The following is a 25467-nucleotide window of genomic DNA, read 5'->3' as shown; positions in this document are numbered from 1 at the left end:
GAATCACTCTTCAAAAGTAAAGCTGGATTATTAGGCGTTTGTGGTCGGGTTGAGAACTGTTTGGGTATTTTGGATTGGCTGGTATAATGGCTATATGCTTTTTTAGAGATAGACATGTAGGGAAGTTTTGCACCCCATTTGTCTATTAAATTAGAAATATAAGAACCACAGGTTTGTGTTCGAGTAATGAATAGAGACGACTTTATCTGTTATACATAAATGCAGCTTTGTATTTTTTAAAAGAAACGTTTAAAAATAGCTTTTGAAATGGGTGGACACTTTTCAATGCCCTGGTCTGCTGGGGAAAGGCGAAAGTCGTGTCATGATAAGGAGAAAAAAGACGAAATCAAAATTAGTTGGAATGATATCGGCTGCAACACCATCGGCGAAAACGGTGTTGTTGGGTCCAAGGCATGGCCGAAGACCCTGGGAAACAGCAGTAATATTTACGCTGAGGTTACAAACAGTACAGCAGATTGGACGGTTTGGAAATCGACGAGCAACAATTACTTGACATTCCAAACAAAAGACGCGAGCAACAAAGCCCTTTACATGATCGTTAACAGCAGTAGTAAAGTTAAAGTCACTACTACTGGCACTGCGCCTTCAAGCACTACGCCACAGACGCCGAGCGATATGATTTTTCAAATACAAGAGAGAGCAGCTTCGAGTGACCATGTTTTGTACCATCCAAAATCCAAGAAGTACATTAAAAAAAACGCACTTAAAAAGTTGGTTTATGCAGATGCAATAGCGGAAGCCACAGGATTCAATCTCGACAGTGTCGTCACACCTTCAACACAGGCCGTCCAATAGAAAAATGTCGAAAACACTTGAACCATTAGAAAGGCTATTCACGGTGACTAAGTGACTTTTCCCTGTAGATGATTACATTCCTATAGACTTTGTATTTATAATACACATATATGAAATTTTGTGTTGTAATGTCTGCGTACACTTTACAATTCTAAAAAAAGTTTAATCAATTTCCAATCAACACAAAAAATTCACCCTTTTATCTTGTTGAAAATTAGAATAAAGATTTTTTAGAGTGTATGTTTTTGACGGCGCAGTATAGTTTTAATTAGTTGTAGTTTTAAAGCATGTAATAAGATTGCATATTTTGATATTTAAATTCTAAAATAAGGTTAACAAAGGTTACGATAGTTTCGTATTATTCCGAGTTTAAGTTAAACCGAACATTTTAGAGACATATAGTATTATGGGGTAGGATGGGACACTTTTAGCACATAATATCCAAATATCCTGACCGTGTTTTAACCAATTAACAACGGTCTATGGGAGTGGTAAGGATACAGTTTCATAATTCATTGAATTTTCTTCCAAATGGGTCGAGCAAATAGAATGAAAAGGCGTCCCATCTCCCCCACCTTATCTATACATTTATAAGTTATATTTGCAAGAAGCAGAAAAATTATCGCCCAGAGATACAACCTAATGTGTCTAAGCGCTCGAACGTAATGATCGAGAAAAACTAAAGTAAGATACCACCGGTTCAGAGTACTTTCAAACGTGCCAGCCGGCATAAGACAAGTTTTAGTATTTTCAAGGTACCACCAGTCGTATATGGAGGCGACTTTGCGAATCGGTCGTGTGCCGAAAAACCATTCATCTTTGTCGTCTTCGTGGAGCATGTGACATAACTGACATAGTCCGTATTGCTGGGGTGCTGTATCCAGAGATGTGTATTTAAGACCACGAACTTTTAAGATTACTGTCTCGCCACGCCAAACGAAATATTCCGAATACGCTTCTGGGGTTTTAGAAAGAAACTGCAGTTGTCTAGCAAGTTCAGGTAAGGTCGCAAAATTTTCTGCAAAGAGGTAAGACCGAGCAGGAAGAACAGCGTTTACATCATCGCGTAAAGGACCCCAAATTACTGGGACCACTCCATTAGACAAAGCGTTCCTCCAAACCTATACGTGTTAAAGTGCTATACCAAGTATAGTAGGGGTGGGAGAAGAAGGGACACCTTTAGCACATAATATCCAAATATCCTGATCGTGTTTTAAATAATTAACAACGGTCTATGGGCGTCATGGGGATACGGTTTGATATTTCTTTGAAAGTTCTTTGTTTACTTAATACCAAATAGAACGAGAAAACAGAAAAGAAAAAGTGTCCCATCTTCCCCACACCAGTGTATACTAAAGTATTGTAACCAATATTCGAAACATAAAGCATGAGAAAAACTCGCTTACTCCTTGTGAAATGTAATCCCGACAATGCAGTTTTTCTTCGAATGCGAAAATAAACTTGTACTTCGATAAATCTGTACCATCGGTGACCTGGTTGGCGACGCAGCCGCCAAATATATCGACTGAAACTCCCAGTGCTATAAGATGACCGACCATCCGGAGTTGGAACCCATAACCTGTAATACAGATTTAGGATTTTAACTGTTTGGTGCTCTAAAGTGTATTTATAAGTTTCATAAAGAAAACTGAATAGAGTTGACATTGCAGAGATTACTAATAACATAATAAACGAGGAAAATATTAATATTGTCATTCAGAGTGTCATAAAACTATAGGGTGGAGGGAGATGGAACACCATTTATTCTATTTTCGTGTTCCATTTGGTAGGGTAGTAAACAAAGAACATTTAAAGAATTATAAAATCGTATTCTCACGACTCTCATAGACCGTTGTTAATTGTTCAAAACACGATCAGGATGTTTATATATTATGTGCTAAAGATGTCTCATCGTCCCCCAACCTACTATAACTATATACAAACATGACTTTTGCAAACATTCTCTAAACTGCAGTTTGGCTGAGAAGATAGCTAACGATTTGCTTTTCTCAATAACATTAATTACCTTTAGACATGTGGCAATCACCCGTTACCCAAGCCACTTCCTTAATTTTTCCTGAAAGCAAAGTTTTAACATCGGCAATTTTCGGATTTTTTCGGATAGTTTCCCAAACCTCGGACATGATGCCGAAAGGAAAGTAAATATCGGAGTCCCTTCTGAAAAACGTCAATCATTTTAAACGCTGTCTAATCTTGGTATATTAATAGGAACCTGTACGTCATAGTTAGATTGAAGTAATCGTCGAAATGTTCCAACAAGCTGTGCTTTTTATATGCTGCAACAGAAGGTGGCCCAGAATCCACCCAAACGTAAAGCTGGTTCTTGTGGCTTAAAAACAATCGAACAATATTTAATTTACAATTTTAAGAATCTATAACTTTTACAGTGTGCTGATAATATCGAATCGTTTTTTTAAAGAAACTAACCTTCGCTTGATGGGGACCAAGTCGTAAGCTGAGAATAAAACCGCATCTGCAAGATGACGAAGCCGATCGTTGTAAGAAACGACACATCTTTCGTCGCAGTCCACGGAACCTGTTTCTGGCGCTCTTCTGTCACTTAGAAAAGAGTTTTCGACAAAAATAGATTTCACTTTTGCTTCTACGAATCCGGGGATCTATAAGGTTAAATGAATAGCATTTATTTACAATTTCCGGTCAATCATACCCATTTTGTGAAATTTTACGAAAAAACAAGTGCCAATTTTCTTATAAACCTTACGGGGAAAGATGGGACACGTTTAAATTATCGTCATTTGGTATAGTAAACAAATAATATTTACAGAACTATATAACCGCAGCACCGCGACTCTGTTTAGACTGTTGTTAATTGTTAAAAACGTGATTAGCAAATAGGGGGCATATAGGTGCTAACGGTATCCATCTTACCCCACACTGCGATAGAAGGAAATTGAGTGAACTAACCTTTCCGTCTGAAGATAAGTTTTTAATTTCATAACGATATCTTTCCTTAACAGACAGTACGGGGTATTTAAATATAATAGAAAGAGAAGGGTCTTCAATATCACCGTATCTTGGCAGCTTTCCACCAACCGACCACAAGTATCTCGGCGGCCATGCCCACCAAAACCGATATGGCTGTTTAATTTCCGTACATTCTCTCATGAAGTAGATAAAAACGAGGTAGTTAATGAGAAAAACAACAAGAATTGAAGTAAACAGAACATTCCAGTTTCTGACCGCTGTGTTGACAATCTTTCGTTTAAAGAACCAAAAAATATGTCGAAAAAACTGCTGCTTGTACAAAGTCAATTTCCGTAAGACGCTGTATAGGTAAAGACTGATAACACGCAAATTTCCAATTAGATTTATCAAATGTCTGGTAGCCTTCATTCTATTCGTTCTTTCGAAACTTGAATCCGGTTTTGTGTGTTGATTTGAATCAGCATTCGAATGAAAAAAGACACAAAAAAGAGCGTAGCACAACCATGCTCTCATGAATTGACAATTAATTATTTTTACACGTAAACGGTTTAATTAGGCTAACCGAGTATAACCAAATCGTCCAAGTCCTGCTAAACAAAAACGGTTATCACCTATAAACAACTGAACCCAAATTTTGCTTCAATCTGATAACAACGCAACTGGTTAAAAACTACTGTAGGCCTAGGCCTGAGGGTGACAAACCATTTTGTTATTCTGCTAAACATAATTATGCTAACACTAAGCAAGGAGATTAAAACTACAATCTCTTTGCATTAACACTATCACTTGCCGAATAGCGTAACAAAAACATTTAGGTCCATACCAAGTTTGCTGCCTATGAAACAATGTTTAGGCTTGAAGCAGGTTATTTATCAAGCAGTAGTTCAACCGGTTTGGTTACAAGTTTTCTGCTGCGTAGATCTGCTAAAATGAAAACGAAATTAAAAGCTATCTTCTAAAGGAGTTGAGTGAAATGTTAAAACTTGGGGTGGTATTAGTTTTATAAACGCCTAGTTAAAATTAAACAGCTGTGGAAATTGACTTCGACAGCTTGGTTTGACCATATACAACCGATGTGTGGACAAAGTACTGCAGTTCACGATCTGAATCGTTGCGACGATTGCTTCACGAAATGTTACGGCCTTAAAAAGTTAAAGCTTCTTTGTGGACTTTTTCAATCTTGAACTTTCCATCTTGAATTAAAATCTAAGGAACTATAAGTTCAACAGCAAGAACATTTATTGCCTGTTTCGTACAGCTGATATATTATTAATAATAATATTAACCTCATGCCATTATTAATACAGGGAAATGTACATCGGACACCGGCTCGGGGCCGGTCGTTGGTTGAACGTGTGTACGTTAGTAAGTGATTGACTAGTACAGTACCGAGGCAATTGGGCTGTTGCCTGGAACTGTACGGTCTTTGCACTGAGACGTATGCGTTGGCACTACAGGCCGAGAAAAGCTACCGGCTACAGCATAAAACGCGAAGGTATCGAGAGACATTGCGGACTCCGAAAGCTAACTCAGATAAAAAGGAAAAAAGCGAAAAAGGAAAAGTTCGAAACAATAGCGATGCTTGTTCGGGGTAGGACTGCTCGCAACCGACACTTGGCAAAGTGGAAACTAAAAACGACGGCGGCGGCTCCTACAACACCAGGCTACCGGCCTAATACTCGACATCGTCTGGGGTTAAGGGTCAAAGGTCAAGGAAGGTCACGCATGCAAATTATGAGCGGGGTCCTCCGGCGCTCAAATAAAGCTTGGGGGTTGGAGTTGGCGGCGACAACAAATACAATAATCATGCATATCAGTAGCATCCGTAGTCAGTCCTGCGAAATGAATAAATACAAGGCGTTAGATGTGTGACGTCATAGTCCGATGACGCCATAGGCTATGACGTCACAGCTACGATGACACCGCGATAGGGATCGACATCCAAGATCGTCAAATTTTAAAGAATTTGTATGACGTCATTCGAATTTTATGACGCCATCTAGTGAGCAGAGTGGTTTTTCTTGAAGGAGAAATCCTTCCAGTTTACAGTCATCTTCTTTGGCTTAATTAATGTAGAGGTATCAAGGCAGAACCTGTGGGCATAATCATGTTAAATTGAGACAATCATGTTAAATTGAGACAGTAACCTTCAAGCAAACAAAATAATCTTTACGGATGGTACTGGAAATGTAAAATGCATAAATACAGATTTAAGCGATGTACTATCCAAAATCTTGTCTTATTCTCACTATTTAAATAATAAATAAAAAGCTTCACCTTTTAAAACTCTCTATTTCTTTCTCTGTGTCATCCATGTCGTTCACGTCTTCTTCAACTTTGGGTAGAAATACTTGGTCCACAACGACACCTGAGCCTTCGCCCTTACCGTCGAGGGCAAGAGCTCTGTTCTTGCGGCGTTGTTTGCGTGAGCGGTTCTTACGAGCTTCAGCACTGCGTACGAAAAAGAGATTTTTAAAAAAAGCAAAAAAATATGGTTGAAAAGGGTTAAATAGATAGTTTTTTAGTATGGTTAGGGAGAGCAGTGATCCAGACATGAATGAGTGTAACTTGTTTATCCTCGCATGGTGGGAAAACAACAGTCATTATAACATGTTCTGTTTCCTACACCTCATGCCCGCTTGCGAGTTACTACATGTGTAACTTTGTGGATGAATATTTTAATATTTTTTTAAATATATGGCTGATAAATTAGACAACCCATAAGAGACCACAGGGTTGGAGCAATTGCCGAGTGTCTTGGCCAACGAAAATTACGCCCACAATGGTAGCAACGACGAGCTGGTGTTAGGCGTATATTGTATTGAATATCCAATACATAACCAAACATATATCATTCTCACCTTTCTGGGTCCTGCGATTTTTCCGGGGTCGAAGATTCACTATTGGTGCGTGATGAGTCGACTGGTTCTTTGTGTGGTGTTCTACTTTCATGGTTGTTTAGCTGCTGTTTTTTTGGTGCTTTGCTGGTGTTTATACTGGTGTCAGACTTTTGCGTCAAACCATTTACAAGGTGATGGTGTTTTGCTTTTTCTGATGCTTTTGTTGTGTTTGATGGTTGCTTGGTTTTTAACGACTGGTTGGGTTTGGTTGTTTCTTTCAGTGGTTTCTGGTCCATTTTATGGTTTTGGTGTTTTTTCTCGCTGTTGCTGCCATTTTGTTCTGGTTTAATTTGAACTGCTTTTTCAGGAACTAATTTTTTGTCAAATTTGTTGGTTTGGTCGCCTAGTTTTCCCTTCTGAGGTATGGGGGTCGGTTTTGCTGGTGTTTTGGTGATTTTAATACTGGTTATGCTTTTTTCCACAGCCTGAATAGCCAAGCGGACTCCATCAGGAGACTGCAGTGTAGCTGGTTTTTGCTGACCAGTTTTAACTGGTTTAGACGGGTTTTGCTGTATGCTAATATGCCGAGATTGCTTTTGATCGACTTGAACGACATTGGTTTTACCCTTGCTTTGACCAACAGATCTAGTTTCCTCTATAGATTTAGAAACTTTTTTCACTTCAGATTGTGGTTGCGCTTTTGATCTGACTGTTTTGTTTTTATCGGCAGAGGACTTTTCTTCCACATCTTTGCTGCTCGTCACTTTCGCATCCCCGGAGCAATTCTTCGGAGCTATCTTCACTGATACCTTAAGATCATCTTCCTGTGCATCTTTTCCTTTTTTCTTCTTTTTCTTCTTCCCGTTTTTGTCTCCCTCTGCATCAACCTGATCTTTAGGAGTTTGATGTTTCATCTTTGCATCATCTTCTAATTTCTTCTCTACCTCCACAGTCTTAACATCCGGAGCAGTTTTGTGATCCTTTGAGTCCGCTTCTGATCCTTGTGTCTTCTTCTTATCATTCTCCTTCCTCTGCTTCTGTCGAGCTCTCTTCGCTGCCTTCTTGCTCTTCTCCTCTTCAGAAGTCTTCTGTCCTTCGATGAAAGAGAGCAGTTCCTCCACACTCTTCTGATTGATCTGGGAGGATAAGGACTCCGGAGAATGCCGAACGGGTGATGTTGTCTCTTGAGAAACGTTGTCATTATCTGATCTTCCATCATCTTTACCATCTGTGAAACATAGGTTTATAAAAATTCCACAGAAAATTTTCCAAAAATTAGTTTCCAAATTTTTTTTTTTATACTCAAAAGTTGTAAAAAAAATTTATAACAAAGTTTTGGAAAATTAAAAGCGTACAATATTTAACAGCATCCAAAACCCACCTTCTGGTTTTCCTTTCTTTAGTTTACGACGCAGGCGTGCTCGCATTTCCTGGTAATTTTTGCTTGTTGGTGCCAAAGGTGGACCACCATTACCAAACAACTCACAATAGCAACAATTGCAGTATTTGCAGTTGCTGCCATTAGTACCATTCCCATTCACACCATTGCCTGACTGTGTGGAAGTCGCTGAACCATTGTTGGCTGTGGAGGGAAATTTTTGATAATTATTGCAAATGTTTTTAATAATTTTTGCAATTTTTTTTTGATAATATATCAATTTTTCCAAATTTGTTTTGCTAAATTTTTTTTGATAATTTTTACAAATTGATATTTTTTGATGAAATTATTTTAATTTAGCAAAAAACAATCAAAAATCGGATCTTGCGAATTATATACCTATTTAACTTAGAAGGGGGTGAATTTTTGTTAAAATGTATGCCTGATAATTTAAACAACCTACAAGGAACTACTGGTTTTAACCATTGCTGTTAAAAGTGTTTTGCCCAAGGATAATATGCTCAAATGGCAGCAGCATTAAGCCTCAAACTTATATCCTCTGGCCTAGATAATGGAACAAAGAAAATTGGATTTTTAATGCCGAATGATTTGCACCTTATATCAGTGCAACATGAAGTACAATATACAAATAATATACTAAACTAGAGTAGCAAAAAAACAGAATACTACTCTGTCTAGGTAAGGTCCTACGCAAAGTATACCAAGGGATGTAGAATTGGCCCATTACTCAAGAAAGTGGATAGGTGTAAATTTAAAATGCATAGAACTGATAGGCAATTAAGAAAATCATATAAACTAAAGAAATGGAAAAATTACCTCCATGTGCATGTTGGCAAGCAGAGTCCGTGCACGTGGGGTTGGTTGTCTGGTTGTTGTGGGTGGGTGATGGTTGCTGGTGGTTCGGGGGCACCGCTGGTGGTTGTTTCTTTGTGGTTGGGGGTGCAGGGGGTGTTGTAGGGGTGGGGGACCCTGGGACTAGACGCCTGTTCGATCTAGGGGTGTCGGGTCGTGGGGGTCGTGTTGTTTCAGGGGTTTGGGTCTCTTGCACAGGTAGGCATTGGGGGGGTTGTGTTTGCGTCACGGTGCTCTGACTTGTGGAGTGTAGAACTGACTGCCCTTTTAACTGCGGAAGAGGATGGCCTTTTAACAAGCCGCTTTGTGGGTTTTGGGGGTCAATGGGTTTTGCTTGGGGTCCCCGGGGTTGTTTGGATAATTTGCTTTGGGCGACCAGGATTTTTCGTCGCAGGATTTGTTGCTGGATCTGCGATGCGTTGGTTGTTGCGGATGTTGGGTTTGTAAGGTTGGCTCCTCCAGAGCTGGGACTGGATGTTGAGAGGACAGGGAGGAATCCAGAGGTCCCTGATAAACCTAGATGATCAAATAATTATTTTTGTATAACATGGCTATTAGGCAGGGGAAAATGGAACACAATATATTAGAACCCTATTTTGCCTTGAGAAATTTAATGCATTTTAATGGTCATTAATTTTAACTAGAAATTTACTTTATTATTAAGTTATTCTATGCACACAAAGTAGATAATGACATTGCTTATGCTTGAGACAGAGAACAAACTTTTAATTATATCTTAAGTAATTGGGCTGCTGGGGTGTAGGACCTCACCCTTGCTAGTGTAAAATAAACACGATAGTTTTATTTTCAAATTTAGGGGGTTACCTGTGGTTGAGGGCATAGTTGTATGTTGTAGAAATAGATTATGCTGCATACATGAGTTGTGGGTGGTGGTGATGAAACTTGGTTGGCTACCAGCTGGTGGACTCGATTTTTCAGGACTCGAAACTGGAATGAAGAGTTGATGAAATGATGGGGTGTATTTAGTTGTCATATGGCAATGTACAACAAGCCATTGAATACAGTGGTGTTATATAGTAGGGTGGGGAAAGATGGGACACCTTTAGCACATAACATACAAATATCCTGATTATGTTTTAAACAATTAGCAACGTTTCATGGGAGTCGTGAGGATATAGTTTATAATAATTCTTTGAATGTTTTTTTTTACGACTAAGTAACGAGAAAATGAAGTTAAAAGGTGTCCCATCTTTTCCCACCCTACTATATGAAACTTTATACTATATATTATTATTAAGAATTACAAAATGCATCAGAGCAAGGTTTTTGTATATTATAGAAAATTTTTTTATCTATTTTATAAATGGAAAATTTTTATATATTTTATAAATGGAAAATTTTTATCTATTTTATAAATGGAAAAACAGTATAAAGATGTTTAGATAAATGGGAGCTGCTGTAGAAAAACATAGTTTAAAAACTTCTAACTTTTTGTTTATAATTTTTAAAACATCACAATATTTTGGGATAATTTCTGATTTTTGTTGTAGAAAATTGGTTCAAAAAATTATAATTTTTGTTGTAAAACATAGGTTTAAAAACAATTATAATTTTTTGTAATTGGTGGCATTAGTTTTTTAATATTGACCGATTACTTACATTGTGTATTGAAGAGCACCGCACTTGGTTCACTTCCTCTTACTAAGTTGAACTGGCCATCTTTTAAGCTAACCGACGTTCCAGGGTGGAATCTTATGGGTTGGGTGCCCGCCTGGGGTGAACCGAGACCCCCTGGGTCAGGTTGGGTGACCTGGGGTGTGAACGAGTGATTGACCCCAAAATCGGCCATGGGGGCATATATGGATGAAAAATAGTTGGGGAACATGGGGTTAGGGGTGACATGGGGGTTTTCTCTTGAGTTGGTTACTGTCGTGGGTAACGATATGGTAAAATTTGGTTCAGATGTCTGGTTATCGCTAGTTGTACTGGAACTGCTTAAGTGAGAGAAGGTTCTGGAAAAGTAAAGAAAAAGTTCAAACTTTTTTGAATTAGAAAATAAAAGTTTTTAAAATTCTAAAACAAGTCTTAAAATTAAGTTTTTAAAATTTGAAATGAAACCGAAATGAAATGAAAAGTTTCTTACATATATATATATAAAAACATTAAAACCAAGCAAACCTGCTTTCTTCTGTCATGGTGGGTAAAAATGCCGACTGTGGGTGAGATACCCCTGTGTTGTGGGGTAACGGGAGGGTCCCGGGTACAAATGGTTGCAGAAAAGCCCCCCCAGCCATAGAACTGTTATGAAGATAATGTTGGAAAGCAGACATACTGTTCCCACTAACAAGCTGAGGACCAATTATAGATGAGGAGTTCGTTGAACCATTTAACCAGCCCTGTGATGAATACTGGGTTTAAGTTTGTGGGGGAAGATGGGATACTTTTTCATTCTATTTTTCCACCTCTATTTAAAACATGAACAGGGTATTTAGCCTTATGTGCTAAGTGTCCCGTTTTTCCGTGCTTTATGATATGTGTTTTTGTATCTAAAGGTGGAAAAATTGGGTGTTAATAAAAGTTAAATCTAAATGAATGTCAAACGTGAGATTTTGTAAAAAAAGGTTTTAATTTTTTTTTAACCAAATATGTAAGAATGAATATTTTACGGTTCATGTTTATATGTGGAATAGGGGAAGATGGTACACTTTTTTATTCTATTTTCTTGTCACATTTGGTAGTAAACAAAGAACAATCAAAGCATTATAAAACCGTATCCTCACGACTCCCATAGACCGTTGTTAATTGTTTACAGCATCACGATCAGAATACTTAGATATTATGTGCTGTATGTGTCACGACTTTCCCCACTTTACTATATGTATTTAGTATCTAAGGGTAAAAAAAATAATAGACTGTATAACTGTAAATAAAACTGTTTTCCCAAGAAAAGGTAAAAATAAATTCTAAAAAAAAAACATTTTAGCCGTGAACATGTAAAAAAAACATTTAAAAGAAAAATAGCTGACTCAGCAATTCAACTGACCTGGTGTGGAACAGACCAATCTGCAAGTGTTTGAGGAAGTCCGGTTTGCCCAGAACCGAGTTTTCCTGTTTGTATCTTGCCCAGAAGGTCCCAGCTTGTTGTGGAGGTTGGAGTTGGGAGAGGATCAGTGTTCGTGATGTTCTCGTGACTGCCACTTGATGGCAATGAAGAGGCAGGATCACCAGAGTGCGACAGAGAGCTGAGGTTGGTGGGGAGCCCGTACAAGTGAGGGTGAATCAGTGATTGAAGGTTCTGGAGGATTTTTGTTGTTTTTAGCGATTTAACCCCAAATAACATAGTTTAGGAAATAATTTTTGTTATTTTTAGCGACAGTCGGTATAACTTTCAAACAAACATAGTTTCAAACATAACAAAATTTGGTTGAAAAAATCAACTTACTTGTAAGGGGTCGTAAAATTGAGATTGCAACCCTGACGATGTCTCAATATCATTAGACGGGAAACCGCTCAAGGTGCTTGATGATTGGCCGGATTGAGCGGCAAAGAAACTCACAGCAGCCAATCGGAGACAAGATTGACACTCGCATGGATTTCCATTGGGGTTAGGGGGGTCCATGGGTAAAGAGAGATATGGCTTCGAATCCTGTGTTTGTTAAAGAATATTTTTAACATTTTTTACATAATAGTTTTTAATTTACAATTCGCTACATATAATAGTTTTTCATTTCCAATTTGTAATGATTTGTGTCAATTATATTATCCAAGTTATGCAGGTCTATCCTTTCAATTTTCAGGAACCCTGTACCTTTTCCAATAGTAAAAGCAATTTATTCTTAAGATATTCTTTAAAAAAAACAATACTTACAGTTTACAGGTTAACACATTTTTTACACAATAGTATTTAATTTACAATTTGTGATAATTTAATTTTAGAAAATACGCAAATGCCTTTTTTACAAATGTTCAGTTTTAAACATGCTGTTGGTACTGGGCATATTAATTACCGAAAGAAAATTAAGCCTACATTTTGCTTTAACAAAGCCAAAAACCTAATCTAAATTAAGTTATTAAGATACACAATCGCGTCAATTTATATAATGCAAGTATATCCTTATAATTTGCATAGTTTTCACAAGCCCTTAACTTTTCCTATTGTAAAGCGACTTATTATTAAGTATAACAAAACCTACAATTAGCCCATTTAAAACTTATTGCTAAGCAAATTTATTACGAAAGTAAACCCAATACAGTTAGAAGTTAGCCAATTTTATTTTGGCATCGCCTGGAATTTAAAAAAATCGGCGCCACCAGAATTGACTTACTGAAAGATATTCTCTCGGTTGCTCATTGCCTCTCGAAAAGTTGATACATCGATCACACTTGCAGGTTTCCTCCTCTTCTTCCTCATCATCATATTCATCATCTGCATCCTCGTATTCACTCCCATCATCCTGCGGATGCAGGAGATCAAGTTAGGAAGTATTTTGGAAGATTGTTAGAAAAAATCATTCAACTTTTTTGGATGAATTGGAAACAATTATACTAAAATAAAATTTTAAAAATTATTTTGAAAAAAAATACAGTAAAGAGATTTTTAAAACGAATGAAAAAAATATATAAAACAGATTTTTTAAAAACCAAATGGAAAGAAATAGACCGAAGAGATTTTATGAAACAAATCTAATTTTCTAAGTAAAGTTAAGTCATTTTTTTTAAATGCTTCAACCCAGTCAGTGGTCTATAAATGTCATGTAAAACCTTGTACATTTTTTGCAATATCTGGAAAATCACGGTTTAAATATATTATGACACACCAGACCAACACATAACATTTGAAATTCAGTTTGCGCAGCCAAGAAACGTTCAGTGGGTAGCAATAACCCCTTTCATAAAAAAATCAAAAAAAATTTAAAACTTGACTGGTCTTTAGTTTAGCAGTTTAAAAACCCCACAAATTATAGTTAGAATAAAACATCAAAATAGTAATTAAAATAAACCAAATACAGTTTACATACTAGATGACAACTTTGTGGGGAAGAAGTTTTGTCCTGATCTTTAGCAACCCCTGGTGGTGAGTGTGCCGAGCTTGTAAAGGATTTATCCTGATGATGTCATAATTGATATTATTATGTCACAAACAAAAAATCTGGTTTCGAAATATTTTGAATAACATTTTTTATGCTTTCTTCCAATTTGCAGTCCTCATGCTCACAGTCAAGTTTGGCACTAAAGTGGCATTGAAAATATTAAAAATAATGACTTTTTCCAGAATAATCCTAAATAAGTAAATGTAAAATTACCAGTTGTATGTTACTTTTCGAGTTTGTTTTTCTGTGTAACTTCTTTTTCAGCTTCTTTCCTTTATGTCTGTTTGTTAAATAAAATTCTTTTACAAGATAAGTCAAAAAAATCTATGTATAAAGTAGTAGGGTGCGGGGAAGATGGGACACCCTTTTATTCTATTTTCTCATCCCATTTGGTAGTAAATAAGGAGCAATCAAAGAATTATAAAACTATATCCTCACAACTCCCATAGACTGTTGTTAATAAACACAATCAAGATATTTCAATATTATGTGCTAAAGGTGTCCCGTCTTCCCCACCCTACTATATTCCTATTTTTACACACAAAAAAATCATTTTTACCCGTTAGCTTCCGAAACAGAGTAATCCAAAGAAGAAAGTGAATCTGTGTCATCAGAATGCAGGGTTGGGAGAAACCTCTTCTTTTTATCATGATGCACCACAAGACCTGCTTCATCTGATAGATAACCATGTGGAAATGGTATGTGGTTGTGCATATGTGGCTGATGGACCTGTTAAAAGATATATATTAGATACAAAAGAAAAGTTAGGTTTACATAAGGTTTACAAAGCCATATACGGTTTACACCACAAAATATTTGGTCCATTTAACCTATACTAAAAAGTGTTATGTAGAATTGAAGATGTGATCACTATTAGTGCAGTTTTTTTTAATACATAGATCTATGTAAAAAACAACTTATCCCGTAAGTAGAAAAAATTTTTGGCACAAATAGTAGATACCTTTTGTTCATCTGACTTCGATTCTGTGTCAACAGAACTTTTTCCGCCACCTTTTGAGGAGACCATCTTAACTACATCATCCTCATCAGCTTTCAGAGATGACGTCGTGTATTCTCTCGCATCCGAATCCAGAGGAAGATCTTTAAAATAAGCGAGAGGATCCTGGTAGGGAGTATCTGACTCTTCGGAGCGATTTTCTTCCCCTTGGGGGTCCTCTGGACTGCTATCATTGAGAGCCGCATCCTTGAAGTAAGGAGTCTTCCCGAGAGGTTGCAGATGATAAGGAGGAGTATGATGGAAGGTAGGGAGGATAAAGGAGCGAGCAGAGTTGAAAAGAAGATGGTTCGGATGATCGAATTGGAGAAAGGGATTGTGTCCAAGATCACCACTGTGAAAAAATGGTAAGTTTAAACAAATGTGTTTTAGTATATCTTATGTTTAAATAAATGTGTTCTGGTCTTTTGGAATCAGGTGTTCTTTAGGGAATACACTCATGTTATTACATTTCATTGAGGCATTGTCATAAATTTACATGCTACAATTTATACACCAGTTATTCACATAGGTCATAGGGTATTATAACCAATTCTGAAGAATTCATGCAGACCCATGAGTTGAGTAGCAATAATTTAAGTAGTATTGTTGGATATTAAAATAATAAACAGAATAACAAACAAAAAAAAAATTCGGAAGCTTATCATAGGATGTTGAAAAGTCTATGACTCTTGTAGTTTTTTTTAGCCCTTAACAATTTGTTTAGTGTTTAATTTTCAGTGTTGCACAGCTATTTAGTGTTGCTTGCCTGTTTATGCAGCAAAAGTTTAAGAAAAAAACGTGTTCTTTACAAACCCTTTAAAATTTTTCCCACACAGCAAGCAAACATGAAGCCAACAAAAGAAAAAAAAACACAACCTTACCTTAAAAAAATACAATCTAACACAGCAAGCAAAACATGAACTTTAATTTGTCAACAATGAAAAAAACACAATGTTACCTTGGATGTGGGGAAGAAGAGTCCAGCGAGTCAAGCTCCCCATCCAGATCGGAGGGAACAACAAGTCCCGGATGTTCCACGATCACTGGAGGCTCGTCGTTGCTGTCGATGCTCTCACCATCATCAGAAGGCACGCTGGGTGGTTTGATGTCGCGCAGGTAGTCGTTGGTCAGAAATGATACGACACATTTTTCGGGAGCAGCGTGCGCGTAGATGCAATCGTGGTCGTGCCGAGACTCCTCGCTGTTGGTTTGGTTGGATTCGGTTGCAAGGTTCACCTCGTAGCGGATGCTCTGGTGAGGAAGAGAAAGTGAAATTTAAAAAAAAAATTAGGAAAAACTAATTGAGAGATGACTTTGCTTCAAGACAGGAGATCGGAAGATTATCAAATATGTCTATAGATTATAAGTAGGCTATTCAAGATTGGTGTAGCAAATAGAGTATATACAATATGCAACCCTACTGTCAGTGACAGAGATTGCACTAACATACCTATTAACTCTTTTATTGCATTGTAGTATTGTACAATGCAGAAATACTTTAAGTTATTTTACAGTAATAAATTGCTCAATGTTGTTATTCCTATATACAAAAAACTCAGTTTAACTGCCACCCACAAATGGTTACCTCGCCCTGCTCGTTTTCCTCGGTTTTCAACTCTGTGTTCAGTGATGCAGAACATGTGCATTGACGGAGGGTTAACGACAAACGATTGTCATTAATTGATTCCTCGTTTTGGGGGTTGGAGAATAACTGTGAAAATGGATAACAACATTTAGATGTTTAAAAGACAGTTTAGGTTGAATTTTAGATTTCTTGAAGTAATTTATTTAGCGCGGTCACGGACGGTTCTTATAACACGGGTGCTCTGTTACATACATGTGCCCACAACTGTAGCAGCGTCGAGACTTGAACTCGTAACCTCTAGGTTAGAGGTACACACTGTTGATTGTGCCATGGCACACGAAAGAAATGAATGACAATTATGTTTGGTAGTGTTTCGCAACATAACAGAATTTCTGTATTCTAAATGAAAACTTGGCATTAAACATGTCCCATTTAGTGCTTGTTGAATAGTCTATTTATATTTTTATTTTCCAGAATACACAATGCAAAATTGCATACATGACAACACAAAATATTGGTTTTATGCATTTAATTACGATGTGGCGTAGGTAATACTAAATTCATGTTATCTTGGGTAAACTACTGTTACAACATTTTTTTTATTCCATTTTTTATTTCAAAAATTTTAAATTACGAGGAAGTCACCCGAGCGGTATAAAACAATTAAAAAAAAGTTAAAAATAAATATTTTTTATGATTCTTACCTGTTCAAATGATGCTTGGTGTGCACGGAAGACTTCCCATGTCTTCTCGGAGTGACGAGGCTGGTTCCTCTGTGTCCTCTTCATCTCCAACCTCTCATCATTAAAGTCATCCATTAGTTTCTGGACATCACGTCGCGCGTCATAGATTTGTGACATCTGGTTGTCGAACTTGAGGTACCTGGGGGGGGTGTCAAAGTTGTATTAAAGTAACGAAAAAATTTTCAGTGCTGCACAAATTCTTTTGGTTTTTGGAAAAAAATTTTAAACAACTTTTTGGAGTTGCTTTTTTTGTTCAGACACATAGCTTTGCCATGGTATGTGGAAAACATATAGAACTGCAGATCACTAAAAATCATAGGAACACTCGCGATGTAATACTAAATCAACGAAAACGTATGCAAAAAACAATTAATACCAGGTTGGGGGACTGTAGAACACCTTAGCACATAATATTCAAACATCTTGATCATGTTTTAAACAAATAACAACGGTCTTATAATCTTTTAAATGTTCTTTGTTTACTACCAAATGTAGTGTGTATCAATATTGTTACTTCCACATGACATTTTGGCTAACTATATTTTTCTAAAGAAAATTTGCTATATCGTCATTAATACCAAAAATCATTACATACTTGAGCAAAGTTGTCATGTACACGTTATCCACCCTAGAATTGATCTGTGCACTTCCTTGCTTAAGTTGGCTTAGTATTTCAAGCAAAGGAGCTTCAAACACCTTTTCACTATGGACCATACTTTGGTATAGAAACATGTTGTATTGCTCCCATGTTATGTTTTTGAACTTTGACAAATGGTTTTCCTCCTGTTATAAATGAATTTAGCTGAATAAAACATGGTTTTTATGTAAGTTTGGATATTAATATGACAGCCTGAATGTATTGGATTATGAGAATATAACTGGACAATGAAACAACTTTACACACTTTTTTTAAAAAAAAACTTTACTGTTATTTTCTATAGACTACAGTCAATCTTAACTGCAAACAAACAACACCATGTAAAATTTTAAAAACAAAACTTAAAACTATTTTTTTTGTGGCATATATATGTACCGTACTTTGGTAAAGGAATATATATATAACTATATTGTTTTACTTCTATAGCCAGAAGTTAAGTAAATTCTTTCTATTCTATGTTGGTAAGGACCTTGTCAAAGACCTGGGATTTGGCCCATTACCCCAAAACCGGGACAAAAGTCAGTTAAAACAAGACTTACCAAGTGTGAAATAAAGGTAGCTACAGTTCGTGCAGTGTTGAGAAGATTGGTAAACTCATTGAACATAACGTTGACAAAATTACAAGCAAGTTGAGGGGTGTTGTAACCGTTCGTGAGTTGTTTTAAAAGTCGAGTCTAAAAAATATATTTTATAAAAAATTTGGTCGAAATATAAAAATGAATAAAGTAAACTCCTAACCTGGGTTACAGGCAAAATAAAAATAATTATATATTTCGTAAATTTTTCTATTTACTGGTAAACTAATTATTAAAAACCAGATTGGTAAAGTAAATTGTTTCGCCTCAATTAATTATGGCATGGTACATTTTTGGGCTACGGAGAACCTAATTTACAATAATGATGTCAGTTTTCTAGAGATTTTCTACATTTTTAAAACAGTAAATTTTATAAAGGTGAGGACATCAAGGCATGTCATGAGACTTTTAATTTAGGCCAAAGACCAGAGTGGGCTTGAGCCATTATCCCACAAAAAATAAACCCAGCCCAACAAATGTATAAATTTAAAAAGTGCGCCCAACTAATTTTTTTAAATTTAATTTATTCCATTGAATAAACTGGTTCAACAACTAGTATTTTTATTTAAAGACACCGGGTTCCTCTAAGGCCTATTTTTAGATATAACAGATGCTTGGGTAAGGAGAATCATTAGGAAAAACTCACCTTTACTTCATTAACATAATCCCTTGCTTGACTTTCTATTCTTAGGAATAATAAGTGAGGGTCTTTGGCCACTAACCTGGAAAAGAAAATTTGTGATGACCAGGAAATTTGCGACAAAAATGACTGGAAAATTTGTGGCAAAAATGACAAGAAAATTTGTGGCAAAATAAAGTGGCAAACATGTCTAGCAAATTTGGGACTTAATGGTATTTTACCTTAGATTTAACCAATTTGGCAATTTATATTAAATATGTCATATGTCAAGACGAAAAAAACACAGTTTTATTACTTACATTGTGTGACAAAGTTTTTAAAAATTTTAACCTTTTACTTTTAATAAGGTAGCCTATTATGATAAACCTTTAAAAAAATGTCTATATATTTGCAGAACAAACATTTAATTCAAAGGTTTCTCAGCTGCAAGTATCAAATGATCCTGTTCTGTGAAATGTGGCAATCGTAGACGCAGCATACCACTAATAAGCCATTTCCCCTTTTAATTATCGTCGCCATTTAGAGTCAAGAACATGCATTTGCCCAGTATGTTGAAATATATATGTTTTAACTAACATCACTAAGTATACTGACAACATTTTGAGTTGTTTTTGTTCCTTTTTTTTCTAAAATAACAGTTATTTAACGAAACGTGTATTTTATTCTGTTGTATGTAAATATGTCATTGATTTTTCTTGAAAATGGTCTTAACAAAACGTGTGTATTTATACTATATATAAGTGTGAGTGTGTATAATGCCCTAATCAATCAAGCTAACCTACATCCTCACAAGCTAACCTACAGTACATCCTCTAAGTATCAGATATATAGAAATCAAATAAAACACAAAATTTAGCCTATCTAATAAAATAAAGAAAAACCGGAAACACACACAAATTTTTTTTTTACATTAAAACTTTCTCTGAAGTTTAGTCTGAACTAATATGCAAAATCAAATTGTGCTTAAAATTTCCAAGAAACTATATCATATAGTAGTATATACAAGTGCAAACTGCAAACAAATATCAAACTAAAGTTTATAATCATGTTCACGTACAAAGTAATCCAAAAAACGTTGGAAAAATTCTCACAACCAACTTACAGTTCTACGTAAGCTTTAAACTCATCAGCGTTGACATTTGTGAGCACTAAGGGGTCATGGTAAGCACACCGGACCAGGTGTCGTACTTGTGTCCATGCGTGTCGCAATTGGCTGTCCAACATGTGCTCTGATTCAAGGTTTCTAAAGGATTTCAAAAAGATTAATGATCGGCAGGGACTTATTCAGGGGGGTCTACTTAAAAAAAAACTATATTTAAAAAAAGGGGGGTCTCACTCTATTTAGTTTTTTTTGTTTAAATATGTTTGCGCAGGCCAACCAGATCTGCAGAACACCAAGACGATGTTGCGCTGTTTAGAAATCTGTTAAAGACTGCTTTTTGGTGTTTGGGGTCTATCTAGTGCACTGCTTGTGGTGTAAAACAGATTTTTAGCTAAAATTAAAAGCTAGCTTACCAATTTTCAAAATTAAATTTTATATCCAAGATTAAAAACGGGTTAAACTGATACTTTGTGTCTATCTAATACAATATTTTTCCACCTTTTTGTGGTGCAACTCAAATAATATAAAATGATGGGACATCTTTTCATTCGATTTTCTCTTCCCATTTGGTAGTAAACAAAGAAAATGCAAAGAAATATAAAATCGTATCCTAACGACTCCCGTAGACCGTTGTTAATTGTTCAAAGCATAATCAAGATTTTTGGATATTATGATGATTGATGAGCTAAAAGGTGGCCCATCTTCCCCTACTCTACTATACTTAACTAATAGAAAGGCTTAGACGTAAAAATTTCTAAAGCTACATTTCAAACAAGCACGGAATAAAAATAATCATATCATATTATAAACAATTTTTTCACAAGGCAACCACCTACCTTCTTTCTATGCATGTTTTACAGTTACACGTTTGTGCAATGTTAGTTTTAGTGGTTGTAGATGGGTTGTTAGTGGTTGGCATGGTAACATCAGTTGAACTTGATGTGGAAGAGACATTGGAATCAACCTGAAAAAACGTACAAAATATTAAAAGGGGGGTATGCTGTTGGCAAACGTTTAAGTTAAATCAAATACTTTGATACATTTTAGATTTAAAAAAACAGATATTAAAAGATACTTATCTTGAAATTTTGGTAAATGCCAGGAGTTTAATTGAAAAAAAAAAATGAAAAAACGTAGTAGGTAAACAGTGAAAAGGCATTTGCCATTTGCCATTGACTTTTTGGGATAATTATAAGTTTTTTTTTATATACATTAAGTTTGTGTAGCCTATAATTTTAAATTAATTTTAATTGCATTACATTTTTAATATGACAAACATATATAATAATAATACTACAGACAGAGCAAAGATACACTACATTTTTACGCAATAAAAATCACAATAATTAGTTAATTGAAGTGAGAGCAGTTAATTTCAAATCCTATTGACCAAGGAACACAACAGTAAACAAAAGAGACAATGGGAAAGATCTCATTCACTAGGACCAGTATCTACATGCCAGCAGCAAATAAAGGAGGCTTACCGATTCTTTTTCGCGACTGAAGCGGCTTTTGTGGCGGTGGTGGTGGCACCGATCACCCACGAGGTAACTTGCTTGGGTTTCTTGATACGAGTTGATTAGTTCTTTCTGCAAAACAAAATTAGGGGTTTAAAATGCATTTAAAATCGAAATCATATTTCTAAGTGTGTGCTTGAGCATTAAAGCAATTAATAACTATCACTTAGATTTAAGATATTAAGTGGTAATTATTAATTACAAGATATTGTAATGCTTTGTGTTAATGCAAAAAATCTTTCTTCATTATAAAAATTAAGTTCAAATATCATGAAAAAATATGCGATCTATATAAAAGTTTGCACTTGTTTTAAACTGCTTAGTGCTTACAACAGTGAACCTGTGCACCTATTTTTGTAACCAAAACATGCCTATTTATATCTATTCTTATTTCACACAAAACTGAAGCAGAGGTAAAATAACTGCCCTAAATATAAATATACAACATTATAAATGAAATACTGGTAGCAACACCCAGCAACAATAATATATTGTGTTGGTAATTTTGAACGCTTTGTTAAACAAAGTAGGATAAAATTACCAGTAGTATATTTAGCTTATCAAGTTAAATTTAATTTTACGCAATAGAGTGTAGACTACCATAATTGGTACATACATGTACATAAGGTGAGAAATAATAACAGCTTTGCAATTAAAAAATGCCTTTGATTTGATGAGTGTGTGTTTTGCTAGAACATTTTTATGAACTTTACCCACACTAAAAGCCACTATATAAAAATACATTGCAAGGTAAAATAATAGCATGTGTAACTTATTTATAAAGAATGTCATTGGAAATCATGATGTACAGTACAGAAAAGCAATCTGATGAAACAATGGGTTTAAATATAAAAATGTATGACGTATGTACAGCTTGTTTAATGGGTGGGTGTGAAGTCATATCTTAAATATGGAAGCTTATCCATATATGTACTTTTCCTAAGGTTACACAGCTGATAATACAAAAACTATACTTAATGGTTGCGTGTAATTGAAAAAGATTTTTTGAACCATTCTTATTTAGACTATTGGAAGTTTGGTAAAATGTAGTTTTTGTCCATAAAGTGCGAGATGTGTGTTTTTGTTTTGTTTTCAATTATGTACTACACAAGCCTTTGGTTTATCAGTGTCACTTGTTCTGCAATTAAATAAAATGCTCGCCACAGCGTTTTAATTGTTGATTTGTTGATTTCTTTGTCAAGTATACAAAATAACCTAAAATAAAAACAATAAAAGGTACAGAGTTTTTTAGTTTGTTTTCTAGAAGTTTCTTAAACTCTTACGTAAAGCTTTCTATCTAACAATAATTTTAAAAAGTTTTAATATAAAAAATTGCTTTTATGTTTTTTTTATGAGATCATAAATGCATAAGATGTGGCAAAACCAGCAATGGTAAAAACCATTAAAGCAGTTAAGTAACAATTTTAAATCATGCCTTAACAATGAGATAAAAAAAACGCCTAATAGGTATTTAGACAACCAGGAACTAATGTGGGGTGCTACAAAAAATAGCCATGTAAATTTTGTATCAGAATAACTAGTTTTGTGTTACTTGTTTTACTAAATTTGGATATTTGGTATAATTATATAACTAACACCAGTACAATTAAAAATATTTGTATTTAAAAATAGTTTGCACTTGTAAATATTTTTATTAATGTGTTGACAAGTGTATACCTAGTACGACGTGAGTGTGAAACTTTGCTGTTTAAAACTTATGAATATACTTGCCATACTTGCTAAAACAGGACATGTGTTTGGAGTTTAAACATGTAAAGCCTATAATGAAGTATAATAAAGAGATTTTATAAGTTGTTTCAGTGTGATTTTGGGCAGAATTTAGTAAGAAAAAATTGTTAAATGTATTTATACCTCTTTTTCATTGAGTACGTGGCCATTGAGCAAATTTTCAGAATCAGTTGTGTCATTTTCAGGCTTTAGCTTCATTGTGTCTTCAACAGGGTCACTGTCTCCAGATGTAATTAATCCAGTTCGCTTTCGATTTTTCTTAATATTCTGGCCACAATCGTTGCTCATGACATGACACTGCTTATATCTTTTGCTATGCAACTGAGGAAACAGTTAAAACAAGTGAATGTTAATTCATAAAGTAAACTTTGTGGTTAAGTGCATGAATGAAACTTATATATGCTCATGCTGCTAGTGCTGAGTAAAGATTGTAATTATAATATTGGGCCCAAGTCTCCTATTTCATACACCCTGTGACTGCTTACGAGTTCGGGATATGTAACTTAGTTGCCCACTTTGGTGACTATACGCCTGTTGTTAGGCATCCACTTTGTAGAATGCAAATGATTGTTTTTGTATGATTTTCCCTGTTCTGTGTCTTATAAAGATTGATAATTTGCCAGCTTTCTTTATCTTATACATTTACCAGTTTTCTTTGTCTTATAAAGATTAATAAAATTTGGATAACCCATTATTCCATTAATGACTGTTGGGTATAGAGTCTAAGATGAAGAAAACTGGTCACATGTACGACATGCATGGATGCCTTGGGTGTTGGAGTAATGGGCTAAATCTGGCCTATATCCAAGTCCCAACAAGGACCTCACGCATACAGAATGTACTCTCCGTTTTAGCCACCAAGTTTGTGGCCGAAGAACACATATGTCCACAGTAGGGAGGAGAATCAAGAATTTCATACCCAGCAATAAGTTGTTATACTTTGACTTACAAAATATTCTATTTTATTTGTAAGTATAACATGTCCACATGTGTATGAGATTTCTGTCAAATTTAAACTGTATTTTTTTTAAATAGAATGGTAATTTACAACTTGCACGAAAAAACAAACATGCTTATTTCGATTACACTTACCCAAAACAAACTATATTTGCATAAAACTGTATTTAATGAGATTAATTCAAGACCATTCATATTACAAATATTAAAGCATTTGACTACACCTATGTTATATATAACTTATGCAATAGTTCATATTTTACTTTACAGGTGGCATCAATTAATTCAGGTAATGCAAACTTTTCAATAACTAGTTTATAAATAAATGAAGACTTCAGCAACATGCAGCTTTTATATTTTATTTGAATTAGTTTATTATGGTAAAACTTTCTTAAGATTTAAACCACACAGCAACATTTCAGATTATAGAATTGCAGTTAAACCTGTACACCATAAATGACTTTCACATATAAGAAATATTATACTGCTAATCTGCTACTATAAATAGTATTTGTAATTCAAACGATCTCTGATTCTCTATCGCCGAAAAACTATTAATTATAGTAAACCACTAACTAATGCACTAATATAAATATATTGATCTTACGTTACTTATACCACCATCACACTATTACTAGCTTGCGTTGTATCTGCTATAAACGCACAACTTACTCACTCTTTTAATTACAAAACTAGCGAAAAAACAACGGATAGATGAACTCTGCCGGCGGTCAGTTGGGACCAAAGATTTTTATAATTAGTTGGGCCGTTTTACATATTGGGAACAGAGTTTTAGTTCACTTGTTACAAAATATTACCGCAGCAAAATTGTGAAGAGGCTTTTTTGTAGTGTTTGAGCAAAGAGATTAAATGGTTTTAATCTCTTTGGTTTGAGATTGATAAAAATAATAACCGCCCCTTAAAAAGCAACTGCGTTTTAAAAGCCTATTTTAGAAGTGCATAATGGGACCATATCAACGTCTTTACCGTTGGAATTTATTTGCGTGTGCATTAAATCC

General features: G+C 35.2%; 2 protein-coding genes across 2 annotated transcripts; both read right to left on the bottom strand.

The window, feature by feature from the left end:
* Positions 1-893: 893 nt before the first annotated feature.
* Positions 894-4867, bottom strand: LOC149735640 (inactive fucosyltransferase B-like). The gene is made up of 6 exons (XM_089878569.1): positions 3763-4867; positions 3265-3455; positions 3050-3166; positions 2843-2994; positions 2223-2395; positions 894-1937 (listed from the first exon to the last, which is right to left on the bottom strand). The coding sequence occupies exons 1-6, from the start codon at positions 4294-4296 to the stop codon at positions 1329-1331; spliced, it is 1776 nt and encodes a 591-aa protein (XP_089734695.1). The 5' UTR covers positions 4297-4867; the 3' UTR covers positions 894-1328.
* Positions 4868-5000: 133 nt separating this feature from the next.
* Positions 5001-23841, bottom strand: LOC149735639 (uncharacterized). The gene is made up of 25 exons (XM_089878565.1): positions 23615-23841; positions 21710-21814; positions 21062-21189; positions 20226-20366; positions 19130-19205; positions 18448-18582; positions 17846-18033; positions 17212-17389; positions 16508-16633; positions 15881-16173; positions 14887-15274; positions 14485-14654; positions 14139-14205; positions 13854-13940; positions 13161-13289; positions 12278-12481; positions 11879-12130; positions 11014-11231; positions 10495-10847; positions 9700-9822; positions 8839-9390; positions 8005-8205; positions 6645-7851; positions 6061-6234; positions 5001-5876 (listed from the first exon to the last, which is right to left on the bottom strand). Exons 1-25 carry the CDS (start codon positions 23777-23779, stop codon positions 5783-5785), a joined length of 5754 nt encoding a protein of 1917 aa, XP_089734691.1. The 5' UTR covers positions 23780-23841; the 3' UTR covers positions 5001-5782.
* Positions 23842-25467: the final 1626 nt, after the last annotated feature.

The sequence above is a fragment of the Ciona robusta genome, chromosome 5 (assembly GCF_009617815.1).
Source record: "Ciona robusta chromosome 5, ASM961781v2".
Lineage (NCBI taxonomy): Eukaryota > Metazoa > Chordata > Ascidiacea > Phlebobranchia > Cionidae > Ciona > Ciona robusta.
This window is presented reverse-complemented; position numbering and strand designations above follow the sequence as displayed.